Source organism: Eptatretus burgeri, chromosome 3, assembly GCF_056783735.1.
Source record: "Eptatretus burgeri isolate ZD-2024b chromosome 3, Ebu_testis_v1, whole genome shotgun sequence".
In the NCBI taxonomy this organism is placed as follows: Eukaryota; Metazoa; Chordata; class Myxini; order Myxiniformes; family Myxinidae; genus Eptatretus; species Eptatretus burgeri.
In genome coordinates, this window is record NC_140963.1 from 69,200,102 (window position 1) to 69,223,428 (window position 23,327).

The 23,327-nt window shown below is 40.5% G+C and overlaps 1 protein-coding gene across 11 annotated transcripts in view; it reads right to left on the bottom strand.

Moving 5' to 3' along the window:
- Nucleotides 1-624: 624 nt before the first annotated feature.
- FIG4 (FIG4 phosphoinositide 5-phosphatase) overlaps nt 625-23,327 on the bottom strand; it is a 90,195-nt gene continuing 67,492 nt past the window's right edge. For 6 of the 11 annotated variants that reach the window (XM_085873864.1, XM_085873859.1, XM_085873863.1 and 3 more), the window contains 18 exons: nt 21,471-21,633; nt 21,267-21,364; nt 20,596-20,729; nt 20,394-20,510; nt 20,211-20,256; nt 19,841-19,989; nt 15,880-16,046; nt 15,322-15,454; nt 15,164-15,222; nt 14,807-14,954; nt 14,604-14,693; nt 13,582-13,774; nt 13,323-13,405; nt 10,408-10,485; nt 9,490-10,227; nt 9,245-9,307; nt 7,751-9,024; nt 625-4,470 (listed from right to left, as the gene is read on the bottom strand). In XM_085873864.1, the coding sequence (XP_085729990.1) occupies nt 10,050-10,227; nt 10,408-10,485; nt 13,323-13,405; nt 13,582-13,774; nt 14,604-14,693; nt 14,807-14,954; nt 15,164-15,222; nt 15,322-15,454; nt 15,880-16,046; nt 19,841-19,989; nt 20,211-20,256; nt 20,394-20,510; nt 20,596-20,729; nt 21,267-21,364; nt 21,471-21,633 (1,836 nt within the window). In that variant the 3' untranslated portion in view covers nt 625-4,470; nt 7,751-9,024; nt 9,245-9,307; nt 9,490-10,049. The remainder of the gene's footprint in view (nt 4,471-7,750; nt 9,025-9,244; nt 9,308-9,489; nt 10,228-10,407; nt 10,486-13,322; nt 13,406-13,581; nt 13,775-14,603; nt 14,694-14,806; nt 14,955-15,163; nt 15,223-15,321; nt 15,455-15,879; nt 16,047-19,840; nt 19,990-20,210; nt 20,257-20,393; nt 20,511-20,595; nt 20,730-21,266; nt 21,365-21,470; nt 21,634-23,327) is intronic. The other 5 variants (XM_085873857.1, XM_085873865.1, XM_085873858.1 and 2 more) reach the window with 5 other exon arrangements.

Here is a 23,327-nt window from a genome sequence, read left to right on the forward strand (position 1 = left end):
TTAAGGAGGAAGGATAGAAGAGTTGCTTCCCATATACCAAATCTGTTCTATAAGGTGAAGAAGTTACAGATAAAACATATCCTCGATAAAGCAAATTTGTGCTTGAGGAAAACTAAAGGAAAACAACCTATAACAGCTGGAGAGTTGAAGTCTCAAGAGAATGTTGATTATCTCATTCATAGAGATGAAGGCTACAAGGTCTTTAAAGACCTCCGAGGATCGCCTCCATATTGGAAAAAGGTGAAGAAAGACCAATTTGCTCTAATTCGACAGCTCGAAATCCCAACATGGTTTACGTCCTATTCCTCAGCAGAGACCAAATGGGAACATCTTCTTCATATTTTGGGAAAAGCTGTTGATCACAAAGTGTATAGCAAGGAGGAAATTGCAGCATACACTTGGCAAAAGAAGAAAGATCTTGTACAGAAAGACCCTGTGACCCGTGCCAGGCATTTTGACTTTCAAGTTCAAAAACTCATTTCCAAATTACTTAAAAGTGAACACAATCCAGTTGGACATGTTACTGATTACTTCTATAAAGTAGAATTTCAGATGAGGGGATCACCACACATCCACATGTTGATATGGACACAGGACTCTCCATATATAGACACACACAAAATGGAGGATGTCATCAGTTTTATTGATAAACATGTTACATGTTCCAAGAACAACAACATTGATGAGCTGATCAGTCGACAGATACTTGCCCACTTGCGAACTTGTAAAAATAAAAATAAATGTGAATGCAGATTTGGCTTTCCACTATCTCCTTTACCAGCAACCAAGATTCTTGAGCCTCTTCCACCAGACACTCCAAATGATGATCGGAAGTGGTACAAGGAGTTGTGGAAGCGTGTACAAAAGGAACTAAATGAATGCACAACCATTAAAACATATGAGGATTTTCTTAGTTACCTTAATGTCAGTGAAGAGGAATATCTGAGTGCCATCTGTTCATCAATTAACAGGAAGAAGGTATTTTTGAAGAGAGATATGGATGAGACACAATCAACAATTACAATACAACTCTTTTGAAATCTTGGAGGGCAAACATGGACCTGCAATTCATTCTGGACGCATATGCATGTGCTATGTATATTGTGTCTTATATTGCAAAATCACAAAGAGGAATGAGTAACCCGCTATATCATGCCTGTCAGGAAGCCAGGAAAAGAAATCCAGATTTAAAACAGCAAGTTCGCATGATTGGACACAAGTTTTTGACAAATGTCAAAATATCCGCTCAAGAGGCTGTGCACTTGACTTTACAAATACCACATCATAAAGCGTCAAGAGATGTCATATTTGTTAACACTTCTCCACCAGATGAAAGGACTATCATGATCAAGAATTTCATGATCCTTAAGACTCTGCCAGATGACTCCGATGATGTGAACTTCTAAAGTGTATTGGATCATTATTCAGCGAGACCAAGCATTCTTGATGATGTCTTCTTGATGATTGCAGCGAGACCAAGCGAGCAGCGAGATTGATGATTCAGCGAGACCAATCATTCTTGATGATTGCAGCCAATGTTTCATGGTACAGACGAATTCCATCAAAAACATCGAATACAAAGGTTGTACATTGTGTTGGTGGTGACAGTGATAAAGATGTAGATGAACAGCTATCAGTTGACGAGAACTCAGAAGAAAATCAACAATATCAACATGATGGTGGCTGTGTATTAAAGAGAAGATCCACTCAAGTTGCGCTTCGATATGTAGGTTATACATATGAAAAGGACAAGGAGAATCATTGTAGAGAGGCATTGTTGTTGTTTCATCCATGGAGAGAAGAATCTGAATTAATGGGTGGCTATACGACATACCAGGAGAAATATCAACACCTACTAGAAACTACCACAGACTTCGAAATGAAAATGCAGGAATACAACCACTCATCAGCAAGTTTAGATAAAGCTATGAAAGATATTGAGGTTTTAGAAGAATCTGATCTGGAAGATCAATGGGATAAAGTGGCACCAAATGCACAGTGTACGGAAAGAGAAGATGAGGAAACTGGCACTAAACCTTCAGATCTTTATCCTTCCTTTGCACCTGTGAATGAAGCAGATCGAGATCATTCAGATTTGGCACACAACCTTGGCATTACAGGAAATGTTGATACATTGGATGTCATATGCAACATGATGAAAGATGATGAATACCGAGAATTGGTTAGATCACTCAACAAAAAAAACACCCCCGAGAGGGAGTGCCGGTGATCTCTGCCAGAGGTCGAAAGAAACTCTGTGCCATACTGGAATAGGGGCAGTTCATAAAGTACGTACGCTCTACTTCCGGATTTCAAAACCACCCACCCCCCTCTGTATGCAGGCTCGTGACCACCCACCCACCCCCTCATACATCGCTAATCGCTTGCAAAGCCAGCAGTTCCTTATGAACCGATGTTTGTAAGCCATGCCAATGCAGTCCCTAGCGGTGTAATTTACCTTTTTATTTTAATATCACAGCACATGTCATTTATAAAAATAAAAGTACAAATTGACATCAAAACAATGTTAATGTAATAAATGAAAGTAAGTGGGCATATAAACTTGTGTTCCATTGTTTTAGTTAAATCTGTCAAAAGCTTCAAATGTAATATTTGTCTCAGAGAGTTCCGGTTCTTAATTTTTTAATACTTTTATTTTTGTATGTACGTACTTTATGAACGGCCCATATGGGGAATCAGAACGAAGTTTGAAGGGCTATAAAATCGGAACAAGAGCAAATTTCAAAAAAATGGCTCGTGTTGTTCTAGATAATAGTCCATAGTATCTGAATCACTAATAACATTTGATCTCTCTTGATAATTGAGGGAGGAGATACGATTTGAAATTGACGATTTTCGCAACTTTGTCCAAGGTCGAGGTCAAGGTCACGAGGCTGTCAACCTTGAAAGTTATATCGTTGTGCATGTCTCATCGACCTCTATCCATTCCACTATTGGTTATTTGTCTCCACTCGGTTTTATTGTGGACGGACGGACCTACGGACGGACGGACAGACAGACTTCGAGACTGGGGTTATTAGGTCATCTATACTGAGATGATAGAGATGACCTAAAAACAGAAGGATTTCTTTTACCATGTGATAAAATGTGTCAAAACTGATCTGGAGCCTTTCCACATATTTTTGACTGGAGGTGCTGGAGTAGGGAAGATTGCTGTAGTCACTGCAGTATATCAGATGCTGATTAGATATTTTAACAAAGAGAAAGGGGAAAATCCAGATGAAGTGAAAGTGTTGCTTGGAGCCCCAACAGGGAAGGCAGCATTTCTTGTACATGGATATACTTTACACAGCTTGTTCCATATTCCTGCCTCTCAAGGATTTTCAGACAAGGCTCTGACATCCAACAAACTCAATAGCCTCAGGTGTAAATTTAGTGCAGTGAGAGTTTTGATAATTGACGAAATTTCAATGGTTGGAAACCAAATGTTCAGTTCAATTTCATTCACAAGAGACTTCAACAGATAATGGAAACATCGCTACCATTTGGAGGGTTGTCTGTCATTGCTGTTGGTGATTTATATCAGCTTAAACCAGTCTTTGATGGATGGGTATTTGATGATCTCACACATTGCTATGGACCATTGGCTGTAAATCTGTGGAAAGAATACTTCTATGTATACGAGCTGACAGAAATCATGTGGCAGAAAGATGACCAACAATATGCATTGTTACTGAACAGATTAAGAACTGGGACACATACCTCCAAGGACATTGACATTCTCAAAACAGGGACAGTGGAAAACAACAAAGATTTAGCATATCCATTATTCACTCCCCATATTTTCCTGAAAAATGAACTTGTGGACATGCATAACAACAACGTTTTCCTTCAGGCACCAATTTCAGCACAGATCTCTATAAATGCATTTGATACAGTGCTTGGAGATGTGTCAGAAGATGTAAAGTTGAAAATTAAAGCCAGTATTCCAAATGACTGCACCAAAACCATGGGATTGCTGAAAACCTTGCAAACAGCTGTCGGGTTGCGTGTTGAATTATCAACAAATGTGGATGTAGAGGATGGACGAGCAAATGGTGCTTCATGCATTGTCATGTCTGTTTGGGTAGATGCAAGAACATTAAAACCGATGCAAGTTTGGGTCAAGTTTGATTATAAAACCATTGCTCAAAACTTGAAAAGCAACAGCAAACACCTTTACCAAAAGAATGTAGACCAATCATGGATTCCAATTTAGCAAGTAAAAAGGCAATTCAAAGTTGGCAGATACAAAATGGCTGAAGTTCTGAGATGCCAATTTCCTTTAAGACCTGCATCTGCCAAAACTGCTCATCGTTGCCAAGGAGAAAATGGATTTGGCTGTTATAAGTTTCCAGGGACGTGGATTCCCACATGTACAATATGTAGCCCTGAGTAGAATCAAATTTTTAGACAAACTCTTCATCAGCAACTTCAAAGAAACATCAATTTGTGTCAGCCGAAAGGTCACTGCAGAAATGACAAGGTTACAAGGTGAAAAGAAATTGGAACTGGCTCTACCATTACCTGATACGTCTTCAACATCTGAAAACACTTTCAATGTGGTATTCCACAATGTCACGTCTCAACATAAGCATATCAGTGACATTAAGTCTTGTCAGTTTTATACTGCTGCAGATCTCCTGATGTTTGTAGGAGCAAACATATCACCTTCAGATGAAATAGAAGCTTATTGAATTCCAGGATTCTATTTGTACATGTATCCCTCGACTCTCACAGTGGATAACAGACGTTCAGTCTATGGTACTGCAGTCTATTCACGTTCTCTATTGTTAAGTAAACACATTCAGAATGTCCAACTACAACCAGGGATTGAATTCACCATCATGGTTCTGCACAACATTTTCGACATGACAATGCTGGTTGTTGTTGCACTGTATGCATCTCCCAGCACAACTATGGAAAGGCTGCAAACAGTTCTACAAGATATAACATCTAGGATTAATCATCGGAAACCAACGAAAATAATCCTTCTTGGAGATTTAAATGTGGATTTGCTGAAAAGGAAGAATAATCCAATTCTTGATATTTTGGATTCTTGTGATAAAAAAAAAAAAATCAGTTTACCAACTACAGATTATGGATCATTGATCGACCATGTTTACAGCGATATTCCAAATTCAAGAAGTGAATGGGGGGTGTTTGAGTCGTACTTCTCAGACCATAAACCTCTATGGGGTTGTATTACTGAACTTAATGAATAATGATGATCTGTGGAATTTTTGATGAAGAGGGGTGCATGTTTCTATAATTGGAACTTATTATGTTTATTATGTTCATCTGTGAAACTGTGAAGGAGGTTGTGCTTTTTGTCACATCAGATTTGGTAAACTGATGTGTTGCCTGCTTAGCACGAGAGTTAAATGTACTTTCTCTTAAAACTATTGTGCGAACTGCCATGTCACAATGTCATAGTAATTAAGTTGTGATGCATTTTATAACTGGAATGATGATGCATAAACTGTGGAACTTTTGATGATGAAAGAGGGGGTTGTATTCAATAACTGGAACTGATGATGTGTGTATACATATATATATATATATATATATATATATATATATATATATATATATATATATAAAACATTTTAATGATGATGAGGATGATGATGATGATGATTTATCTTTAAATGGTAAACATGAGTCAATATTTATTTCAATATTATCATGATGAGTTGAACACGTGATGATGAGTTGAACCAATCATGATTGGTTGATGAATTTTGTGTGGACAGTGGCATGAAAACGGGAAAGCAGGGGGGGGGGAAAAACACCTAAATGGATAGGTTATGAGCTGTAGTTGTGCACCTTGACACTGGTTTTTTGACAGACATGAAGATGCGAGGAAAAAAACGGTATTTTTAATCGCGTTAATATATAATATTGCGAGACGCCAACCATGATGACGCTGCTAAACATACCCTTATTTCTGTGTTCCCATTACGGCCTTTAACAAGAACGAAAGCTTCATGGTCCAAGGGAACTCATATGTTCAAAAGAACATACCCTTATATTTTTTCCTTTGTTTTTATCTACCACTATTTTTTACTGATTACAATATACAAAAATTACCGTGTGGGGGTGACGGTCATCTCTATAATGTTTTTTACGATCATAATCTATGAACCGTTGCCAGATATCTCCTGAAATGACAGACCAGATAGGTTTTGAAAATGGCGACTTTCACAACTTTCGTGACCTCGTGACCTTGACCCTGACCTCGAATCCGGGAAAAAATATGTCGTTGGGTATCACTCAACGACCTCTACCCACATACTAAATTTCATCAAGATCGGAAGTAAAAAGTTTTCTTTGTATCGGGAGGTGTTTTTGCCCATCTTCCAGGTTACGTGGCGGCCAAACGGGACGGAAATTCAAAAATCTGTCTGGTTAGATACAAGATAATATTTTTTACTATCATAATCAATAAACAGTTGCCGAATATCTTGAAGAATGGCAGACTAGATAGGTTTTGAAAATGGCGATTTTTATAACTTACGTGACCTCGTCCCTGACCTTGAACCCGGACAAAAGTTATATCATTGTGCAACTCATCGACCTCTACCCACATACTAAGTTTCATCAAGATCGGAAAGAAAAATTGTTGACGGACGTACGGACGGACATTTGGTCCGGCCTTATTAGGTCATCTCGGTGGAGATGACCTAAAAATACATATATTGCTTTAGAATTATTTGGATCAGACTTCACTGCAATGCTTTATATTATAAAAAATATTATTAGACATCTTTTAAAAACGATAAATGTATAAACAGGCGAGCATTGGGTGGCTTTGACACCAACTCTGGTTGAAATCAGCAGGTAAAAATTGATCAAATTCACCCAATAAATATGAAACAATTTTCTGGTCGCAGACCTGTGTAATTTATCGCAAACCTGATACATCACAATGACATCATATTCGTTTTTATGACGTCATCATTAAGAGGACGAGGATCTTAGCTCATTTGAGCTTGTTTGTTGTTATTTTGAAGATGGTATCTGTTGAGGTAAAGCGAGTGCAACTTTGTACAATGTAAACTAGGTAGTTCACAAATTGCTCCCCTCATCGCTAATCATCCCCAGGAAGTTTCATTTCTTGGACTATATTAAATATTGCAAATAATTCATGTGACATACTTCACAACGTTGTGTATATGGTAATCCTCTGTGGTGTGTTTTGTGCGCCCATCATTTTAACGGGCTTTTCCCATAGTACTGTGTATACATATATCAAGTGAATTGGATGAAAATTGACGATCTGTGACCTTAAAAACAGGCTTCTTGCTGGTGACTACCTCTGCCAGGTGGTTACGTTTCATGAAGATCGGGGTAAAAAAAAAAACGACTTGCTGGCGATTGACATACAAAGAAACAAAGACAAACGACTAATAAAAATAACAGACCAGATAAATGAATATACTTGCAAATTTTCAATTCTGCAAGTAGCAAACAAAGACAGAGGTGAAAACATCACCTCCATCCACCTTCGGCAGCAGAAGAAATAATGAATACTAACCCAAATATATTTCATCCGAGATCCATTCAAAGTAGACTTTTCTTTAGCCACAATGGCTTTAAAAACGACCTCCCCCCCCCCCCCAAGGAATGTTGTATGAATGTACTATCGTTATAAAATTAAAACATTGATCAAAATATTGTTGATACTCACTTGAGATGGTTATTCTAAGTATAGACTGGCAGAATAGCTCAGATGTAATGAACTCACCTTGAAGCCAAGTCAAGATAGATTCCAGGCCAGACTAAACTGTCATCCTGGTGTTTTGTAGGCACGATGTTGCAACAAGGACGCAGTCCTCAGATGGATGTTACACTGATTACACGTCTGCCAGCAGATCATGCATTGTTAATGATCCCACCATGTTGTTTATGGAGTAATCCATTGTTTTGGTGCCTTGGCCAAATTTCTGTCCGAATGTGCAGGTGATCCAATTTGCAAAAGCACCACAAAGATCATACCTGAATCCTAATCGATATAGCCACACCTTTCCAATCGTGCAACCAGCAGTCCAAATTCATAATCCAATATGCAGAGCTCAGGGCTAATAGGATGGCCTAGATGTATGCACAAGGTAGGGTGATTCATCGATGTGTACAATGACATTGTAATGCTTGACTCTCTCGGATGGACATTAAACTGGACATTCCATCTGCTGGCATTAGTTTGTGGATGCTAAAGATCCCACATCGTCCTTTGCAAAGAGTAGGTAAGCTATCGCCGCACCATGAACAACTTCCAAATTCCTGCCCTAACAACTGCAAGGAGAGGGATGGCAAATCACCCAATTTAACCCCTGGCCAAGAAACTCTGACAGAGTATGGTACATCAGATTGAATGCAGCTGCTGACGACGACCATGCTGTATTTTCACAACTCTCAAAGTTTGTCCTTTATTTTTTTTTAAAGATCAAGGGAAATAATCTGACAGAGATAAATGTTGAATAATTACATGTCCATTTGTGACTTCATCACTTTATGCTGCATTGTAGCTAATGTTTTCATAATAAGGAAGTAACAATCTCAATACAGGGTATGCGCACCTCAGACAGCCTTGTCACTTCTAAATACCTAAAAGTGTACGAGTTGCACATGTTAAACGATTATTGGATGAAGAAATTAGTTTATGTGGAAGCTTGCAGTAAGGTGTTCTGTGTATCCCTTGTGCCAAAAAGGCACTTGGAATGAATGCTGGACTAGTCCAACAACTGCATTAATAATTCTACATGTTCGTTTTTTTAATGGCAGAGAGTAGATTTGTTAATGACCACTAACGTCCTTGTAATTCATATTAAAGTACACTGACATTTTCTGAAGCCTTTGTCGTAGATGTGATTGAGGTTCTACATATTGTTCTTTGTCCAGGCTTATGGAAAATTTAGGTGACGAAGGGAAGAAGGCAACACTTGTGACTTGAAGAGGTTAAGTCAAATGTGGAGTCAACATCACAGGTAGTGATGGAAGCTGACTTGAGGCAGTGGTGAACTGCAAAAATGAAGAGGGAGGGATGAGATTGAACTGAATCAGGAAGGCAGTTTCACAAGCAGAAAAGAGCAACAACAAAAAAAATTTGAGGTGAGCAGTCAATCTCGATTTTAGAAGTTCACATGGTTGGGGTGGCTAGATGAGATTGTGCACACTGGAGGGAATAGAGAGGGTTGGAGAGAAAGAACAGAGGGCACAAGACAAGAGGGGTAATAAACACCTTACAGTGCCGCTGCTTCTTTGTGGGAGAGGCTGAAGTTGAGAATTTTGGATTCAACAGCAACTTGGAGAAATAAGTGTGAATTAGGAGCATCAGTCCATAAGGGGGTAAATAAGTTTCAAAAGAAAAGAAAAGAAAACATATCTGTCAGCACTTGTAAAAGCCCACTCATGCAGATTGCATCTCCAATAGAACCTCTTCACTAGAATGGTGACTGTGACCCAAAGTGTCACACATGCACTTACTGCAAGGGTAATGACCAGCAGGGAGCACCAATTGGGAATGGATGCGTATTCACGACACAGTTAATGAGGATTTCAAATTGTTGACAGGAAATAAGACACCGGCAGTTAAAATACGACTCCACCTGTGGCCTGCAGTCTGCGAAACACGTGCAAACACATCAGAATTTGAAAGAATGTCAGAGGCACACCAAGGTTGAAAAACAAGTCTTGGACAATTAACCTCCCTCCCCAGCAGTGGTTACTAATGTGGGAGCTCCAAAAAACTAACAATGAACCAAATACTTGCAGTGCATGCATTGTAAACAAAGTAAGTTTTGAAAAAGTGGTTCCACAACTACTCTTCAAGTAATGATCCAAACCTGCTCTGGCAGTTGTGTTATTTTATTATTTATTGCCAAAATTAGACAAACAAATGAAACACCAAAATAATATGCATACCTGAAGTGCTGTTTACATAATCAGTGACAAAAGTTTAAATCGATGCTTTTGCTTGGTTTTTAGGGTATCATAGGAGGTGTCCAGGTAAGAACTATCACTACAGCTAGGAAACAGTCTAGCTTTCAAGGGCATAATTGCTCTGTGTGTTGACGAAATGAAAACAGATCGGCAGAGCTCAGAGGCTGCAGGTTTCCCATGGCAGCTTCCACATGGGCCTGGTAGATGCTGTTCGATAACGACGGCACAAACAGACACTGTGCCTCAAACACACTGTCTTGGGAGAAGTTGGACACAGGATATCTGGAGAAGAAAAACAAACACAAAAAAACAACAACATTGAAGCAAAACATTTTATTTTCCATCAAAGCCAACATTTCAGAAAAAAAAAAAACACTTTTAATACAAGCATTACAATGTCATACAAAAATGACTGCATGTTATTTCTGGCAGTTGTAGTACAACAATTACTGTGCAACTTACAGAACAAAATCAGGTTTCAAATTACCCAGTACGTCTTGCTGTTCCATCCTGGCCTTCTGTCTGCCAAGCACACTGTATCTGTTAAAAGGACAGAGGTTGGAGATCGAGGAAACATGCCCTGCAAAGTTGCATCTAAGTTGAGCATTCTTTCCTACTTCTGTATTTTGAAACACCTCTCAACACAGCTGCTATTACAAATCGATTTCCCCAATGTTATCCGCAAAAAAGAAAATTACAGAGGCAATAGAAGAACATGCAGAAGGAGCAAAGAAACATGGATCAAGGCATTAACAACCTATCGTCTGAATACAGGCATACTTTAAAAAAAAAGCACTTTCACACAAACGTCATTATTTATTTATTTAATGGCACAACAAAAAAGTTTGCTTTGCCAAATTCAACTCGAAGATAAAAATAAAAATCATTAACAGACCAGTCCAATCTTGAGAAAGAGTTAAGTCATTCTGGTATAAATATCTTTGACATCACAGTAACCACATTGTCCCAATTCATAACTTGTGTTATGCTGTCATTACAAAGTTCTTCATTAAAACCTGTGGCCAGTGATCTCCTGATGCCTGTGGAAAAGCGCAATGCTGACTGTTTTACAAAGTAAAAAAAATAAAAAGGGATTTTAGCTTTTGTTTGGATTTTTTTTTTTTTTTGAAACGAATTGTAAACTTGGTTCGTATTTTTGTTAAAACTACCTCCATTCAATTGGAATCCAACAGGATGGGCCATGCATCTGTTCCTGGTTTTGAACCCCTGTAATTCTGTTAACATATTAAATCAAACAAAATATTTAGAGGATGTTGTTGTTCGTCTTTCGGCTGCTCCCGTTGGGGGTCGCCACAGCGGATCATCCGTTATGATCCGTATACTGATTTGGCATAGGTTTTACGCCGGATACCATTCCTGACGCAACCCTGGTCGCCTCTTACGACACAGGGATAAGGATTGGGTTTCGCCATGATTCTGGGCTGCCCTACACCCTCTCATAGCACAGCCCAGTGCAGAGCTCCCGTCCTCAAGCGATCCTCCAACCAAAGCTTCCGAGTAGCCGGATTACAGGTGCACGCCACTACGCCCGGTATAAAATATTTACAGGATATAGGTGCATATTTCAAGTTTTTATGGTTAATTTTTAAAAATTCAATTCAGAAGGGTTAGTTATGAATTTTGACACACTTTCCATCATTTTGAAGCAGTGTGTGCATCCTTTTTGCGATACTCCAAGATCATTGTCTGTCGCATTCAAACCGTAATTTCTCCAAAAGCTGCTCGAATCCGCTTTTTCGGGTCTTCAATGATCGCTGGTTAAGTTGCCTAAAACTTGCCCTTAAGAAAGCCCCACAAGAAGAAATCGTAAGTGCCCACTGGGGTCTCCAGGTCTGCGAATGGCTCAACGAGACTTTTCCTGACCCCAATAGGCCCCGCCCCCCTCGTTCACCAGACTTCGTTTGCCAACGATGGTGTTATTGCAACGAGTGTTAGATGGATGGACAAATTCCTTGTATCCCTTCACATTTATTGTTTCTATTCTTAGCATTAAATAAACATTTCTTAAGGTTCATTTGTAACTGCCCACACAGATTGCAAGCAGGACATCCACCAAACCAAGCTGCGATTCATATCTAAAAGCCAAAGCATGTCTATTGTGGTGCTACCAGGCACTGTTTTTGCAAAATTTTCAGCATTTTAAGAAATATTTCTATTTTAACAATGTAATCATACTAAAATATGCAATTTGGTGTTTGCCTGTCTAACAGTGATACATTCGGCCGTTACTTATGCAAACTCAACCAAACTTGACAGGAGGACAAAGGGTCACACGCTGGAGGTTGTGGAGACTTCATTTCCCCCCTTCCCCAAGGGGGTTTTCCACCTTAAGCAAAATCAGTGTAAAGGTGTATGTCCATGTTAAGATAGCTAATCGTGGTGTTTTTCCATAGGCGCTTTTAATACAAAGGTAAAAATTATGATATTCGCATAATATTGATGTTATTACAAAACAATATTAATACCAATAGTAGTATTAGTATTGTTTTGGCTTTAGTAGTATTAATAGTAAAGCTTTCGAGGATATCATAAACCACAAACATATACGATATATATATATATATATATATATATATATATATATATATATATATATATATATATATATATATATATATATATATATATTTTTTTTTAACAGTCATTACTGCTGTTCAACACAAAACAGAGAGAGAGAGGAAACTCGACATTCTTGAGGTATTATATGCTTATTGCATCCCCCACAGACTAAAGGACCCAAGCCTTCATCAACTATAATCCATATACCCCAAAGAGGATAATAACATGGCCCTTCCTGCCACTCCTGTAGGGAGCAGGTGTACTAGTACCATAAATATGAGATCATGTGACATGAGATCATGGATCGCATGATAGATTGAAGAACTGAAAAAGAGCAGGATTGGAGAAGATACTTAGGAGGAAGTATGATGATGGATCAGAGATAAAATTTGAATACCCAGTTTGATTGTTGTGATTCGTTGGCAGGTTAGTCCAACTCAATTTATGTATTAATCTTTATGTCTTACTTTTCATAGAGAGAAAAAACAAATACACGCACAAACCTGCAAACTTATATATATAAATATAAAATAACCAAAGATGTGAACACCTCGCTATTACAACTCCAGGAAGACAAATAAGTGAGGAACTTGCTGAAAGGAAGATATTCCCAATTGTTTAATTGATAACCTTTCAATACTTTTGACAAACTAAATATCTCAACACAATATTGAGCAATGGAAAAGGTTTTAAGCTGCCAAAGTTAAACAAAAAAAAAAAAAAAAACATCAAAATGAAAACTACACGAACACAACAAATGGAAATAATGATGTCAAGTTGTGGTCAGTGAAATGTACCTGGTGTACGTAACTTGGTCATCAAGGTCCAGGGGCAAAGATAGATCCACACCATATGGATGTCGGGAGGGCAAATCTGGCCCCTAAACAGGATGCCAGTCAAGCAAAATTAGGCTTTAGAGAAGAGAAAAAAAAGTGAATTTTTAATTGTTTTAAGATCAGAAAGACTTCTGGTGAAGCTTTCCAAATAAAATGAGCTGCAATGTGGTTCCAAACGATCATGTATGGGGAAGAGACTGCATACAACTCTCCAACTGACCTTAATTGTTGGTGGTGGTACTTGGTGAATAGCGGGTGCACGTGCTGGGGAACAACGTAGTGAAACGCTGCTCTCATCCTCTCCCTCCGACCCTGAGCCCTCGTCATCACTGCTGCTGTCCCCTTCTTCAGCAGGGCAGGGTGGAGCACTTGCCGCAGTCTTGCGATGCACGCAGGCCTCGTCTGTGGAACGGCTGTCACACAGTCATTGCAGTTTTATCTTTAATCCTAATTAAATGTAATTTCAAAACAGGAAGCATTAAATGTCTCCACTGTCATGTCAATCACTTCGACAATATTACCATTAGTGCAGAAGCATAAAAATTCGAACAAAGGCTTTTCTGCTTCCTTGATCCTGAGAGCATTACTACATTGTTTAGAAGATGTATTCAACTAGGGCACTCTTTGATGTTGACAGATATGCCTCCGCCCACATTATTATATCATGATACATACGTGTACCAAGTTGAATTTAAATCGCTGAATCCAGATTCAAAATATTAAATCATTTTGGCTGCCAGATCATGCGTCTGATAAGGTTTAAATTAAAAAAAAATACATTTCCCATGACTACGAGATCATCATTGTGAAGTTTCACATCGATTGATGAAGCGGTTAAAGAGAAAGAATTTTTTTTCAATTTTTTGTTCAATCCAATAAGGCTGCCAGACCATGTGACCTATTAATTATTTGTGAACACCTTGGTATACTCAAGGATTGGGGAACATGTGGGTGAAGTTTCTGCTCGATCTGTCAAGCTGTTCTGGAGAAGAAGATTTTTAAGGTTTATTATTCAAAAAAAAAAATCATAGGTGCCAAACCATGCGACTTATGATGTCATACGTGGAGAATTTTTTGATTCTCATGAATAGGTGATCACACCTGTAAAGTTTTGTCTCAATCTGTTCAGCTGTTTGAGAAGATTATTGAAGGCTTTTATTGAAAACCAATAAATAAATAAAAAAGCTGCTGAAACACATGAATGACGACTTCAATTGGAGGCATAAAAATCAGGATGCTTACCTTGAAATTGTAACTTGCTTTGGTGAGTCTTCAAACTTCCGAACAACAAATGGGCTGGCATTCACCCCGGGAGTCTTGGGCGTGAAGTCCCTGGAACAGAAGGCGTCTCATGGTTGCAATTTCACTTTCATAGATCCGTTTAATTCATCACACCCATATCACAAATTCTTGCAATTTTCACACTTAAAACCCCTCTAACTTACTTGCTGGAGCTGGTCATCACCAAAGGAAAGGCCATGTCAAAGGAAGTGAGTTGATGCGGCTTCACAAATTCAGAATATAGGTCAATGTCTTCACCATGTTCCTCTCCTTTGACAATTATCTTCGTTATAGCTTTCTTGTCCATCTCCTCTGCAACACAAATAACGAAGATAAAATTGCTCTCCAAGGTCACAACCAAGTGAACCAGATTCGTGACCTGGCTAATCACATTGTGCAGTCATCAGTTAATAAATCGACAAATCACATTTCTTAAAACTGTGGTTCATAAAACTCCTGCATCAGCCTTCCCAATGTGCTGTTTCCATGTATTAAGAAGCATGACATCAGCCTGTCTTTACCTTCATCATATGGCAATGGCAGGGAACTCAGAACTTGAGGAGACCACCAGCATGTGAAACTGACACAAAGCAAGGGACATCAGAGCTTTAGCAAAGCGCTTGTTGCCACCAACATTGTTGTTGCTTCCAAGTTGCAAAGGAAGCTGCATGGTAATTACCTGTGTGTAGAATATGTGTGATGTGGTGGATGATGTAGGTAATAATCTGTGGTAAGATCCCACAGTTGCAACCCAGTGGATGATGGCCGGAAAACACCCAGGAACAAGTTGATAGCATCCTGCTTTTCTGCATCTGAGGACATCATAAATTTACATCAGTCATTTACCATACCATTACCTTTTCTTTGAAATTTTCCAGTCAGTTTGAAGCAATCCCACTGACAATTGCAGCAATAGTAAAAAGGGATAGCTCAGCTAAGGGCAGTGGAGGATAAGATGACCCAAGATGCAACAATAATCCCATAAAAGCTTGCAACTGCATCCATTGTGTGTGTTTCATTCAACTTCTGTGCAGCTTGTTCACCCCCATGTGTCGCTCCCTCCCCTTGATCTCACTCTCACTTCTACTCTGCTGTTGGTGTTCCCCCTTTCCATTTTGTTCCCTTCCATGACCCTCGATCATGTAGACACAAAAAAGGGGCAAACAATGACGAGGGACAGCTTAGTGAGAAAGAACGATGGAGAAACCTAATCCAATGAGCCAAAAAAGAAAGGTACCAGAGAAGGTATTGTTGTAGTAGCGGGACAATGTTTGAAGAATATCACGAGAATGTGAGGTCCATGGTGCGATCTTGCGGTAAGTGCGAACTCTGTGCACCAAATGAGACCCTCCATACTGCAAGGCCAGGGTGTCTCCATGGTCTTCGTACAGCTCTTCCAACAACCTGTGGGTTGAAATGAGCAAACTTTGCTAATAATCCAAGAATGTCATTACTTTGCAAGAAGTAATGACAGCAACCACTTTAAAACACAAAGAAAGAGAAAAAAAATTACGGGGTCACAGGCTTTATATCATCTGTTCTCAAGTATACCTTTCCAGCTCTGCATTGCCAAAAGAGATCTAAACCCTCTTCTCGGCTCCTTTATAAAGTACAAAAGTTTGTTGAAGTTAACCACAGCCTCATTGTTTGAGAAGAGACAGTATCCAGATGAAACCCTTGTACTGGTGTTTTGGGTAAATTAATACACACACTCCCTACGGGAGTGGCAGGAAGGGTCATGTTATTATCCTCTCTGGGGTATAAAGAGACAACAGTAGATCTACACTCAGGTCCGTTAGTCTGGTGGACGCGATAAGCATAGAATGCCTCATGGATGTCGGGATTCCTCCAAATTTCACAGTTTAGTGCTAAGCAACAGTAGTGACTGTTAAAGGTAATTTGTGTTTGTGGTTTATATTGTTATGTTTGTGTGGTCTATGAAGGGATTTCATAGGAGAGATAGGATTGTAGAGTTGCTTGGCCTGTAGAAGTGTAGGAGACATCTCAATGTAAACCAAGTAGGGAAACTGCGAGCTTAAGTGTGACTTGTCACCAAAGGGGGGGGGGGGTGGTGCGGTGTTAGATAGGAATCAAGAATAATTTCCCCCAGTATGTAGTTACCCCCGTGACTTTTCCTCCGATGTTTTTGTATTACAAACCAGCAAAGAAAGAATTACGTTTTTACAACCACAACAACCATTATAACCGAGCTGCATAACCAAGCAGGCAAGAAGCCCCGCCTCCAAGGGTGACAGCGAGCAAAGTCATGCCCCCGAGGCTGATTGATGGGCATGATGCAAGTCGGAGGAAGAAGAGCGAAAGAGAGGTGATGTGAGTCAGAAGAAACGGGGGTGAGCAGAATGTGGCTAGGACAGAGGATCTCGCTTTGCTCTCCTCTCGGCACGACGAAGGCTGCACGATTCTCATGTTCATGCAGTGTGACTTTGCAGCATGCTGAGCAAGATGCTAGCCATTGACTGTTTGGCTGAGCTGTGAAATGTATATACGTTTCTGAGGAGGGAATAAGAGTGTGCCTCGTGGCCTGATCATGGGGTCTCAGAAATCGTTTCATCGTTGTGAACAGACCGAGTGCAAGAGAGGAACGGTCAGCATATTCGCTCTTGAGAATAAGCTACACTATGGTTCATGAGCCCTGACGTCGAGTGCAGTCTCCGAATTGCCTCCTGCGCATTTCCCACCGCGAGATTGCAGCTTGGCATCATTTTTGGTGCAGCTTCCCACACGCCGACGACGCGCTTCAATCGTCAAGTCCTAAAAGATTACTTTTGGACCCAAAGCTAAATGCCGGGAGAAATGCAGGATTTTTCTTTTATTTACTCTTTTCCCCTTTTCCGTTTTTGTGTCTGAGTGTGGAGGCACCTCAATTAGATTTAGATTACCTCATGTCTTGATTCGTCCCATTACAACTGTTGATTTTTCTGGTTATTAAATCATTATTGATTCTATTTGCTTGTGTCCATGTGTGTGCTGTGGGTCAAGTACAACCAGTGTGCCTCTTTTCTTTAGCGCCATTTTTTGCGTGCACCATAATCTCTGAGGGACACCCGTCGACCTCCAAGGGAGAACTGTTTGGCTATTCGTCCAGCAGGGGCGTATCTACGGAAAATAGCACCTATAGCAAGCACTGAAATTGTGCCCCATCTGACACCCATCTTTTAGATAACTTTACCATAATATCAGCTCAAAAATACAACCCAAGATCGTTAATCTTTGAATTAACAAATTATGGCACAACATGAAAATTACAATGGCACCTTCCTTGCTTTCACTGATGCAAATTGACTTATGATGTGCTCAAAGTCCGTTATTTCAGTTTATTCTCTTTCTGCACTCAGCAGAGCAAGATCACAGAGTCTGCTTTGACCCATGGAGGCTCTCAAATACAAAAGTATTAGTTTTAACTTGCTGAATGATCTCTCACAGCTGGCAAAGACGCTTTCATCTCCATACTGAACAATAAATTTGAGAAGCTCTTCAGCTTTTGATATTTTCATGTTGGCCCGACTTGATAGCAATATTCTGCAATCCATAATTTCTTCATATAGCTGCTATCCATCAACATCAGAGCTGTACAATTCGCCCAAATTTTCACACTTCTTCTTTAGGTCATTACTGTCGGCGCCGTAACACAGTCCCTCGACATCAAGAAGGAACCCAAACTTGGCGTCAGTGTCGTGCAAACGAGTGAACCTTTCGTCCATTTCTTTGTGAAGATGGTCGAGTGTTCTTCATCGCCCTTTCCATTTCCTTCTTGGCTGTTAACCCAGCATCTCTCGCGTTCTAATCAGTCAATTGTTTATTTCGTCTGTGACGTCTTTCAACTTCAATATTCCATTCTTGACAGAGACCGAGTCCTGCTCAGTGCCGCCCCCCCACCCCCCTTCAAGTGGCGCCCAGGGCATGTGCCATACCTACCATACCTTAGGTACGCCACTGCCATCCAGATAGGGGCTAACCCACTGGACACGGCAATTTTTTTTTTATTTTTTTTTTACTTCTAGGAGGCTTTCCCCAAGAAACGATAACCTATTTTACATGTTAACACAGCATTTGCCCAAGGAGGTGGATTATTGTAGTATTAATAGTTTAGTAATAACATTAATATTATTACATTATCATGACTTATAACTGTTGTTATTAGAGGTGCTCTTTGAAGAACTACACAATAAGCTATCTATACACCTCAACACAGTGAGGTGGAAAACCCCCTTGGGGAGGAGGGGCAAATGAAGTCAATACAACCTCCATCGTGTGACCCTTAATCCTCTTGCAAAGTTTGGTTGAGAATGAATAAGTTACGGCCAAATGTATCACGGTCAAAAAGAGACACAGACAGACACACCAAATTGTGTATTTTAGTATGATTATATTGGAAATAAAAATAGGTAAAAAATAAAATAAAGAAGCCAATCTTCCCAATCCCTAAAAGCGTCTACAGGGAGTAGAAAAAAAGATCTTCTGGTTATTGAGTGTTTGATTTGGACTCAAAACGTAAAAATAAAAATAAAAAAAAAACAGTGCTCAAACTCCAAGAAGCATGAAATGGTGAAAGCAATCTTTGAAATGAAAAGCCTGTCATGTTTGAAATGCCTTTCATTGTACAAGCTTGGTTTTAACTAATGAATACAAAATATGCAATTCATCATTATGCTCAACCTCCTTACCACCCCAAAAAACACGAAGTAGGCGACTGCTCAAGTTAAAATAAGTTCACGAGTGCATCAAGACAATAATGTTCAGAATAAAGGGTCGCCTAACACATGCTGAATGGATGCATGAACCGTTTAAGGTTTTTCAGAAATTGTAATGTTTCAGCTCTATAACAACGATCTTAAAGAAGGACCTCGGAGGTCAATAAATTGCAAAATAAATATGTATATTCTTCGGAAGCACCGGACTATCAGACATCTGTATTTACAAACCCCGAGGGTACTTTTTGGAAATTTTATTTTTAATGGTTTTTTTCTTATTTCTATTTTTTTTTTTTAACAACTCCCTTCCTTCCCTTCATCTATTCCTGCAAAAAATCCCAAAATGGTTTGTAAATCCTTTACCACTATGTACACAGGAAGATTAATAAATAGAAACCATCAGCATACAAAACAAAATAGTGTGAACATATTCAAAAAATTATTATTACAAATAACAGAATGAGCAAGTGCATAAATGATCCACACCGAGCGGCGTCGGTGTCAAGTTCAAATGTAGGTGCATGCAGCAGGCCAAGAGCGTACAATTGGTATGCCAATGCACATTTTCCCACCACAAACTGAGCCGTGTTTGTCCGATCCAAGCAGTCAACGCAGTTAGTTCGAACCACACCCGTCTGCAAACCACAATCGGTGACTCACCCAGCACTCCTCAAAAGGCAAAGCATTGCAGGAATTGTTGCATTTGGTTACAAGCACTCCTATGAATTCCAAGAAAATGAATGCCTCATTAAAGATAGTGACATTTTCTGTCCTAAGAGCTGGCAAAGTTCACAAGCTCATAAGATATTACATCGAGTTAAATAGCACAAAGGCCGATGCCGCATGAGCAACTGACCTGCAACCGGCTGGTTTCAGTAATGACTCCACCGATCTCTGTCCACCTGGCAGTATGTTAGATACCGTCGTTAGCATGAAATTTTCACTTGGGTGGATCGCATGTGTCGATTGGAATATTCGAGATACATTTGTGTATATTATGGGAAGGAAATGATAGAAGGTGGGATGTGTAGTGCAAGACCTCTCATCGACATGAAGGCAAGAGTGGTCCAAGTCTGGTCGGTTCACAAAGAATCCTGTCTTCCTCACCACACGCTCAGCGATTTCATGTAACTTGTCGAGAACATTGCACTGCTTCCTGGAGGCAGAAGGGGGAGTCCAGTATCTTGCATTTTAATGCCTGCCTCATCACTTTAGCAGCTTTTGCAATGAGTGTTACTGACCTTTTGCTGTGTCTTGCCATGTCCCAAGAAATTACCACTATCCGATGCTCTGGAGGCAGAAACTGGTTCAAAAATGAAACCGCTGTCCCCAGCTCACCGCTAAGCAAGCTCTCGTGGCGCCGACACTCATGACGCTGCAAAACATTTTTTTTTTTTTTTTAAATATCTTAAGAGTGACAAAAGATACAATTTTTGGAAACACGAACTATTGCAACTTGAGATATTAGGGGAATGGATCTTCAAAACAAATAATTAAGCAGCACAAAGGAGGAGGATGGGCTACAATAGTCGAATGATCTGAACACTATTTGCACAAACAGACTGTATTCTCCTCATATTCATCCCACTATGTCAATATGCAATCTGTATCAGGTCAGCATTAACAAAAGCTATCTAATAATAGGTCTTTAAGTACATGTGCACAGATATTGAAATAATAACTGCCCTTGACAATGACAAAGTGAATCAATGATCTTCTGGTGTGTGGGTGGTGATGTTGAAGCAAAGGTGCATGTAACGTAATCCCAAGATGAAAACTTGAATATCTGCTTCATTAAATCTCTGGATTCCTCTCCGCTTTGAAAATAGTCTCCAGAAGCTTCTATCTTTCCTTGTGTTGACAGTTTTTGTCACCCAATATTTAATCTGCTCAGGAATGCTAAGCAGCATACCTTAACAAGATTAAGGATAATGAGTGGAGAGCCGAATCTTTGAAGCATGTGACTGAAATGCAGGCCAGGGATGTAGGCAAAAGGATCTGCCTGGTCCACTGGGGAAACAACAGAGATAAGAGGTCAACGTGCTGCAAACAGACTTTCAGTCTACTTTCATCTTGATATGGCAGAGCATGACCAAAAAATAAAGATAGGACTTGCATGTGATGGGGGGCTTTGGAATCATGCTTGAAGTGTCCTGAGACCAGTGCAAAGGCAGAGACCCACGGTGTTGCACAAATGAAGAGCACATGCCGTGTGAAAGTGAAGAGACTGAAGCATCATGAACGAGCTGCTCAGTCTCCACCTCATTTGCAACTTCACCCTGTGGATGTAGAAGAGGGAATGTCAAAACTAGCTTTGTTTTACTTAAAAAGAAAATGCAGAACAGACAGTAGCAAACCACTGGCATACAATCCTTTCTGCAAGATCTTATAGCATGTGAGTTAAGCAAAGGAATGACAAAACAACACCAGTACAGACATTGTTGGTGAGGTCAGGTCAGGTATGGAAGCATGTGCCAGAGCAGCACGTCGCTGCTTCCACTTTCCGCCGGTACTCCAGGGGCCTCTGTATGGCCATCCCCTAGGCAGAGTCCTGGCCCATTCCCATCTCCTCGAGATGCTGATTAACCTGCTGTAACCGCGAGGCACGTGGTCGGCCCATTGGGCTATCCACTCACGAGGCTCTCTTGCCGAGAGAATCTGATGAGCAGGATCAGCGTCAGGAAAATGAGACATGTCCACACAGCTGCAACTGACGCTCAGATCAGACGCTATGCAGGTAACAAATCTCATTTGAGTCTCTCTCAGCAACCGCTCGTTGGACACAAAGTCCGACTAGCGATAGCCAAGGATTCTCCGAAGAGACCTGGTACCAAAGGAATAAAGTCTCCATCTCAGATCCCTGGTCAGAGTCCAACTCTCACACCCAGAGCAAGACTGGGAGCACCAAGAACCCAAAGACTCGAACTTTCATCCTCCCGCACAGGTACCGGTAGCACCACACCCCATGATCCAGTGAATCCATGACTCCCCAGGCCCGACCCAGACATCTGTCGACCTCTGGCTCACAGCCAGCAGAGACATGAATATCACTGTGCCTGTTTGTGGTGAGGATGTTGAGGTCGTGGAGAGGTTCGCTTACCTTGGCAGACAGGACAGCAGCATCCAAGATGTCAATGAAAGCCTGGATCTTAGTTTTGACCCAGGAAACCCGTAATGCCAGCAGCCCTGACTACTCGTTCAGCACCTCGAGGGCCCACAAAAGTATATCTAAACTCTCCGCAAAGATGGCTGCATCATTTGCGAAATTAAGGTCAGAGATCTCGACATTCCCAAACGATGCACTTCAGCTTGATCTCGATGACATCCTCCCCAGAATACAGTCCATACAAGCGCTGAAAAGTGTGGGGGCCAGTACACACCACTGACGAACTCCAGTAACAACTGGAAATAAGTCAGGGATGGTATCACCATATCTCACAGCACTCTCAGTAACAGAGCAGAGTCTAGACATCAGATCGATCAGTTTTGGTAGCACCCCACAAAGACAAAGAGTCCTCCAGAGGGCATCCTAATTCACTAAATCAAATGCTTTACAGAGATCAACATAGGCTGCTTGCAGCCTCTGCTGAAACTCTTGGCTGCGTTCGGTGAGGACCCGAAGAGCAAGGATACGGTCAATCATTGACCTCTTTGGTGTAAAGCCCGACTGCTCTGAACGCTGGTGCTCAAGCAAATGGTGGTGAACCCCATGAAGAATTATCCGAGCAAAGACTTTGCCCGGCACTGAGAGCAGCGTCACCCCTCGGTAGTTGTTGCAGTCTTGGCGATCACCCTTCTCTTTCCAGAGAAGGACAACAAGGCCCCTCTTCCAGTCAGTTGGGATGATGCCCGTGTTCCAGGCAGAGCACAGAACTGCATGCAATGACACGAGTACAGTATTTCCACCAGCCTTGAGACGTTCAGCATGGATGTCACAGATCCCTGGAGCTTGACCCCATTTCAACCGGTTCAC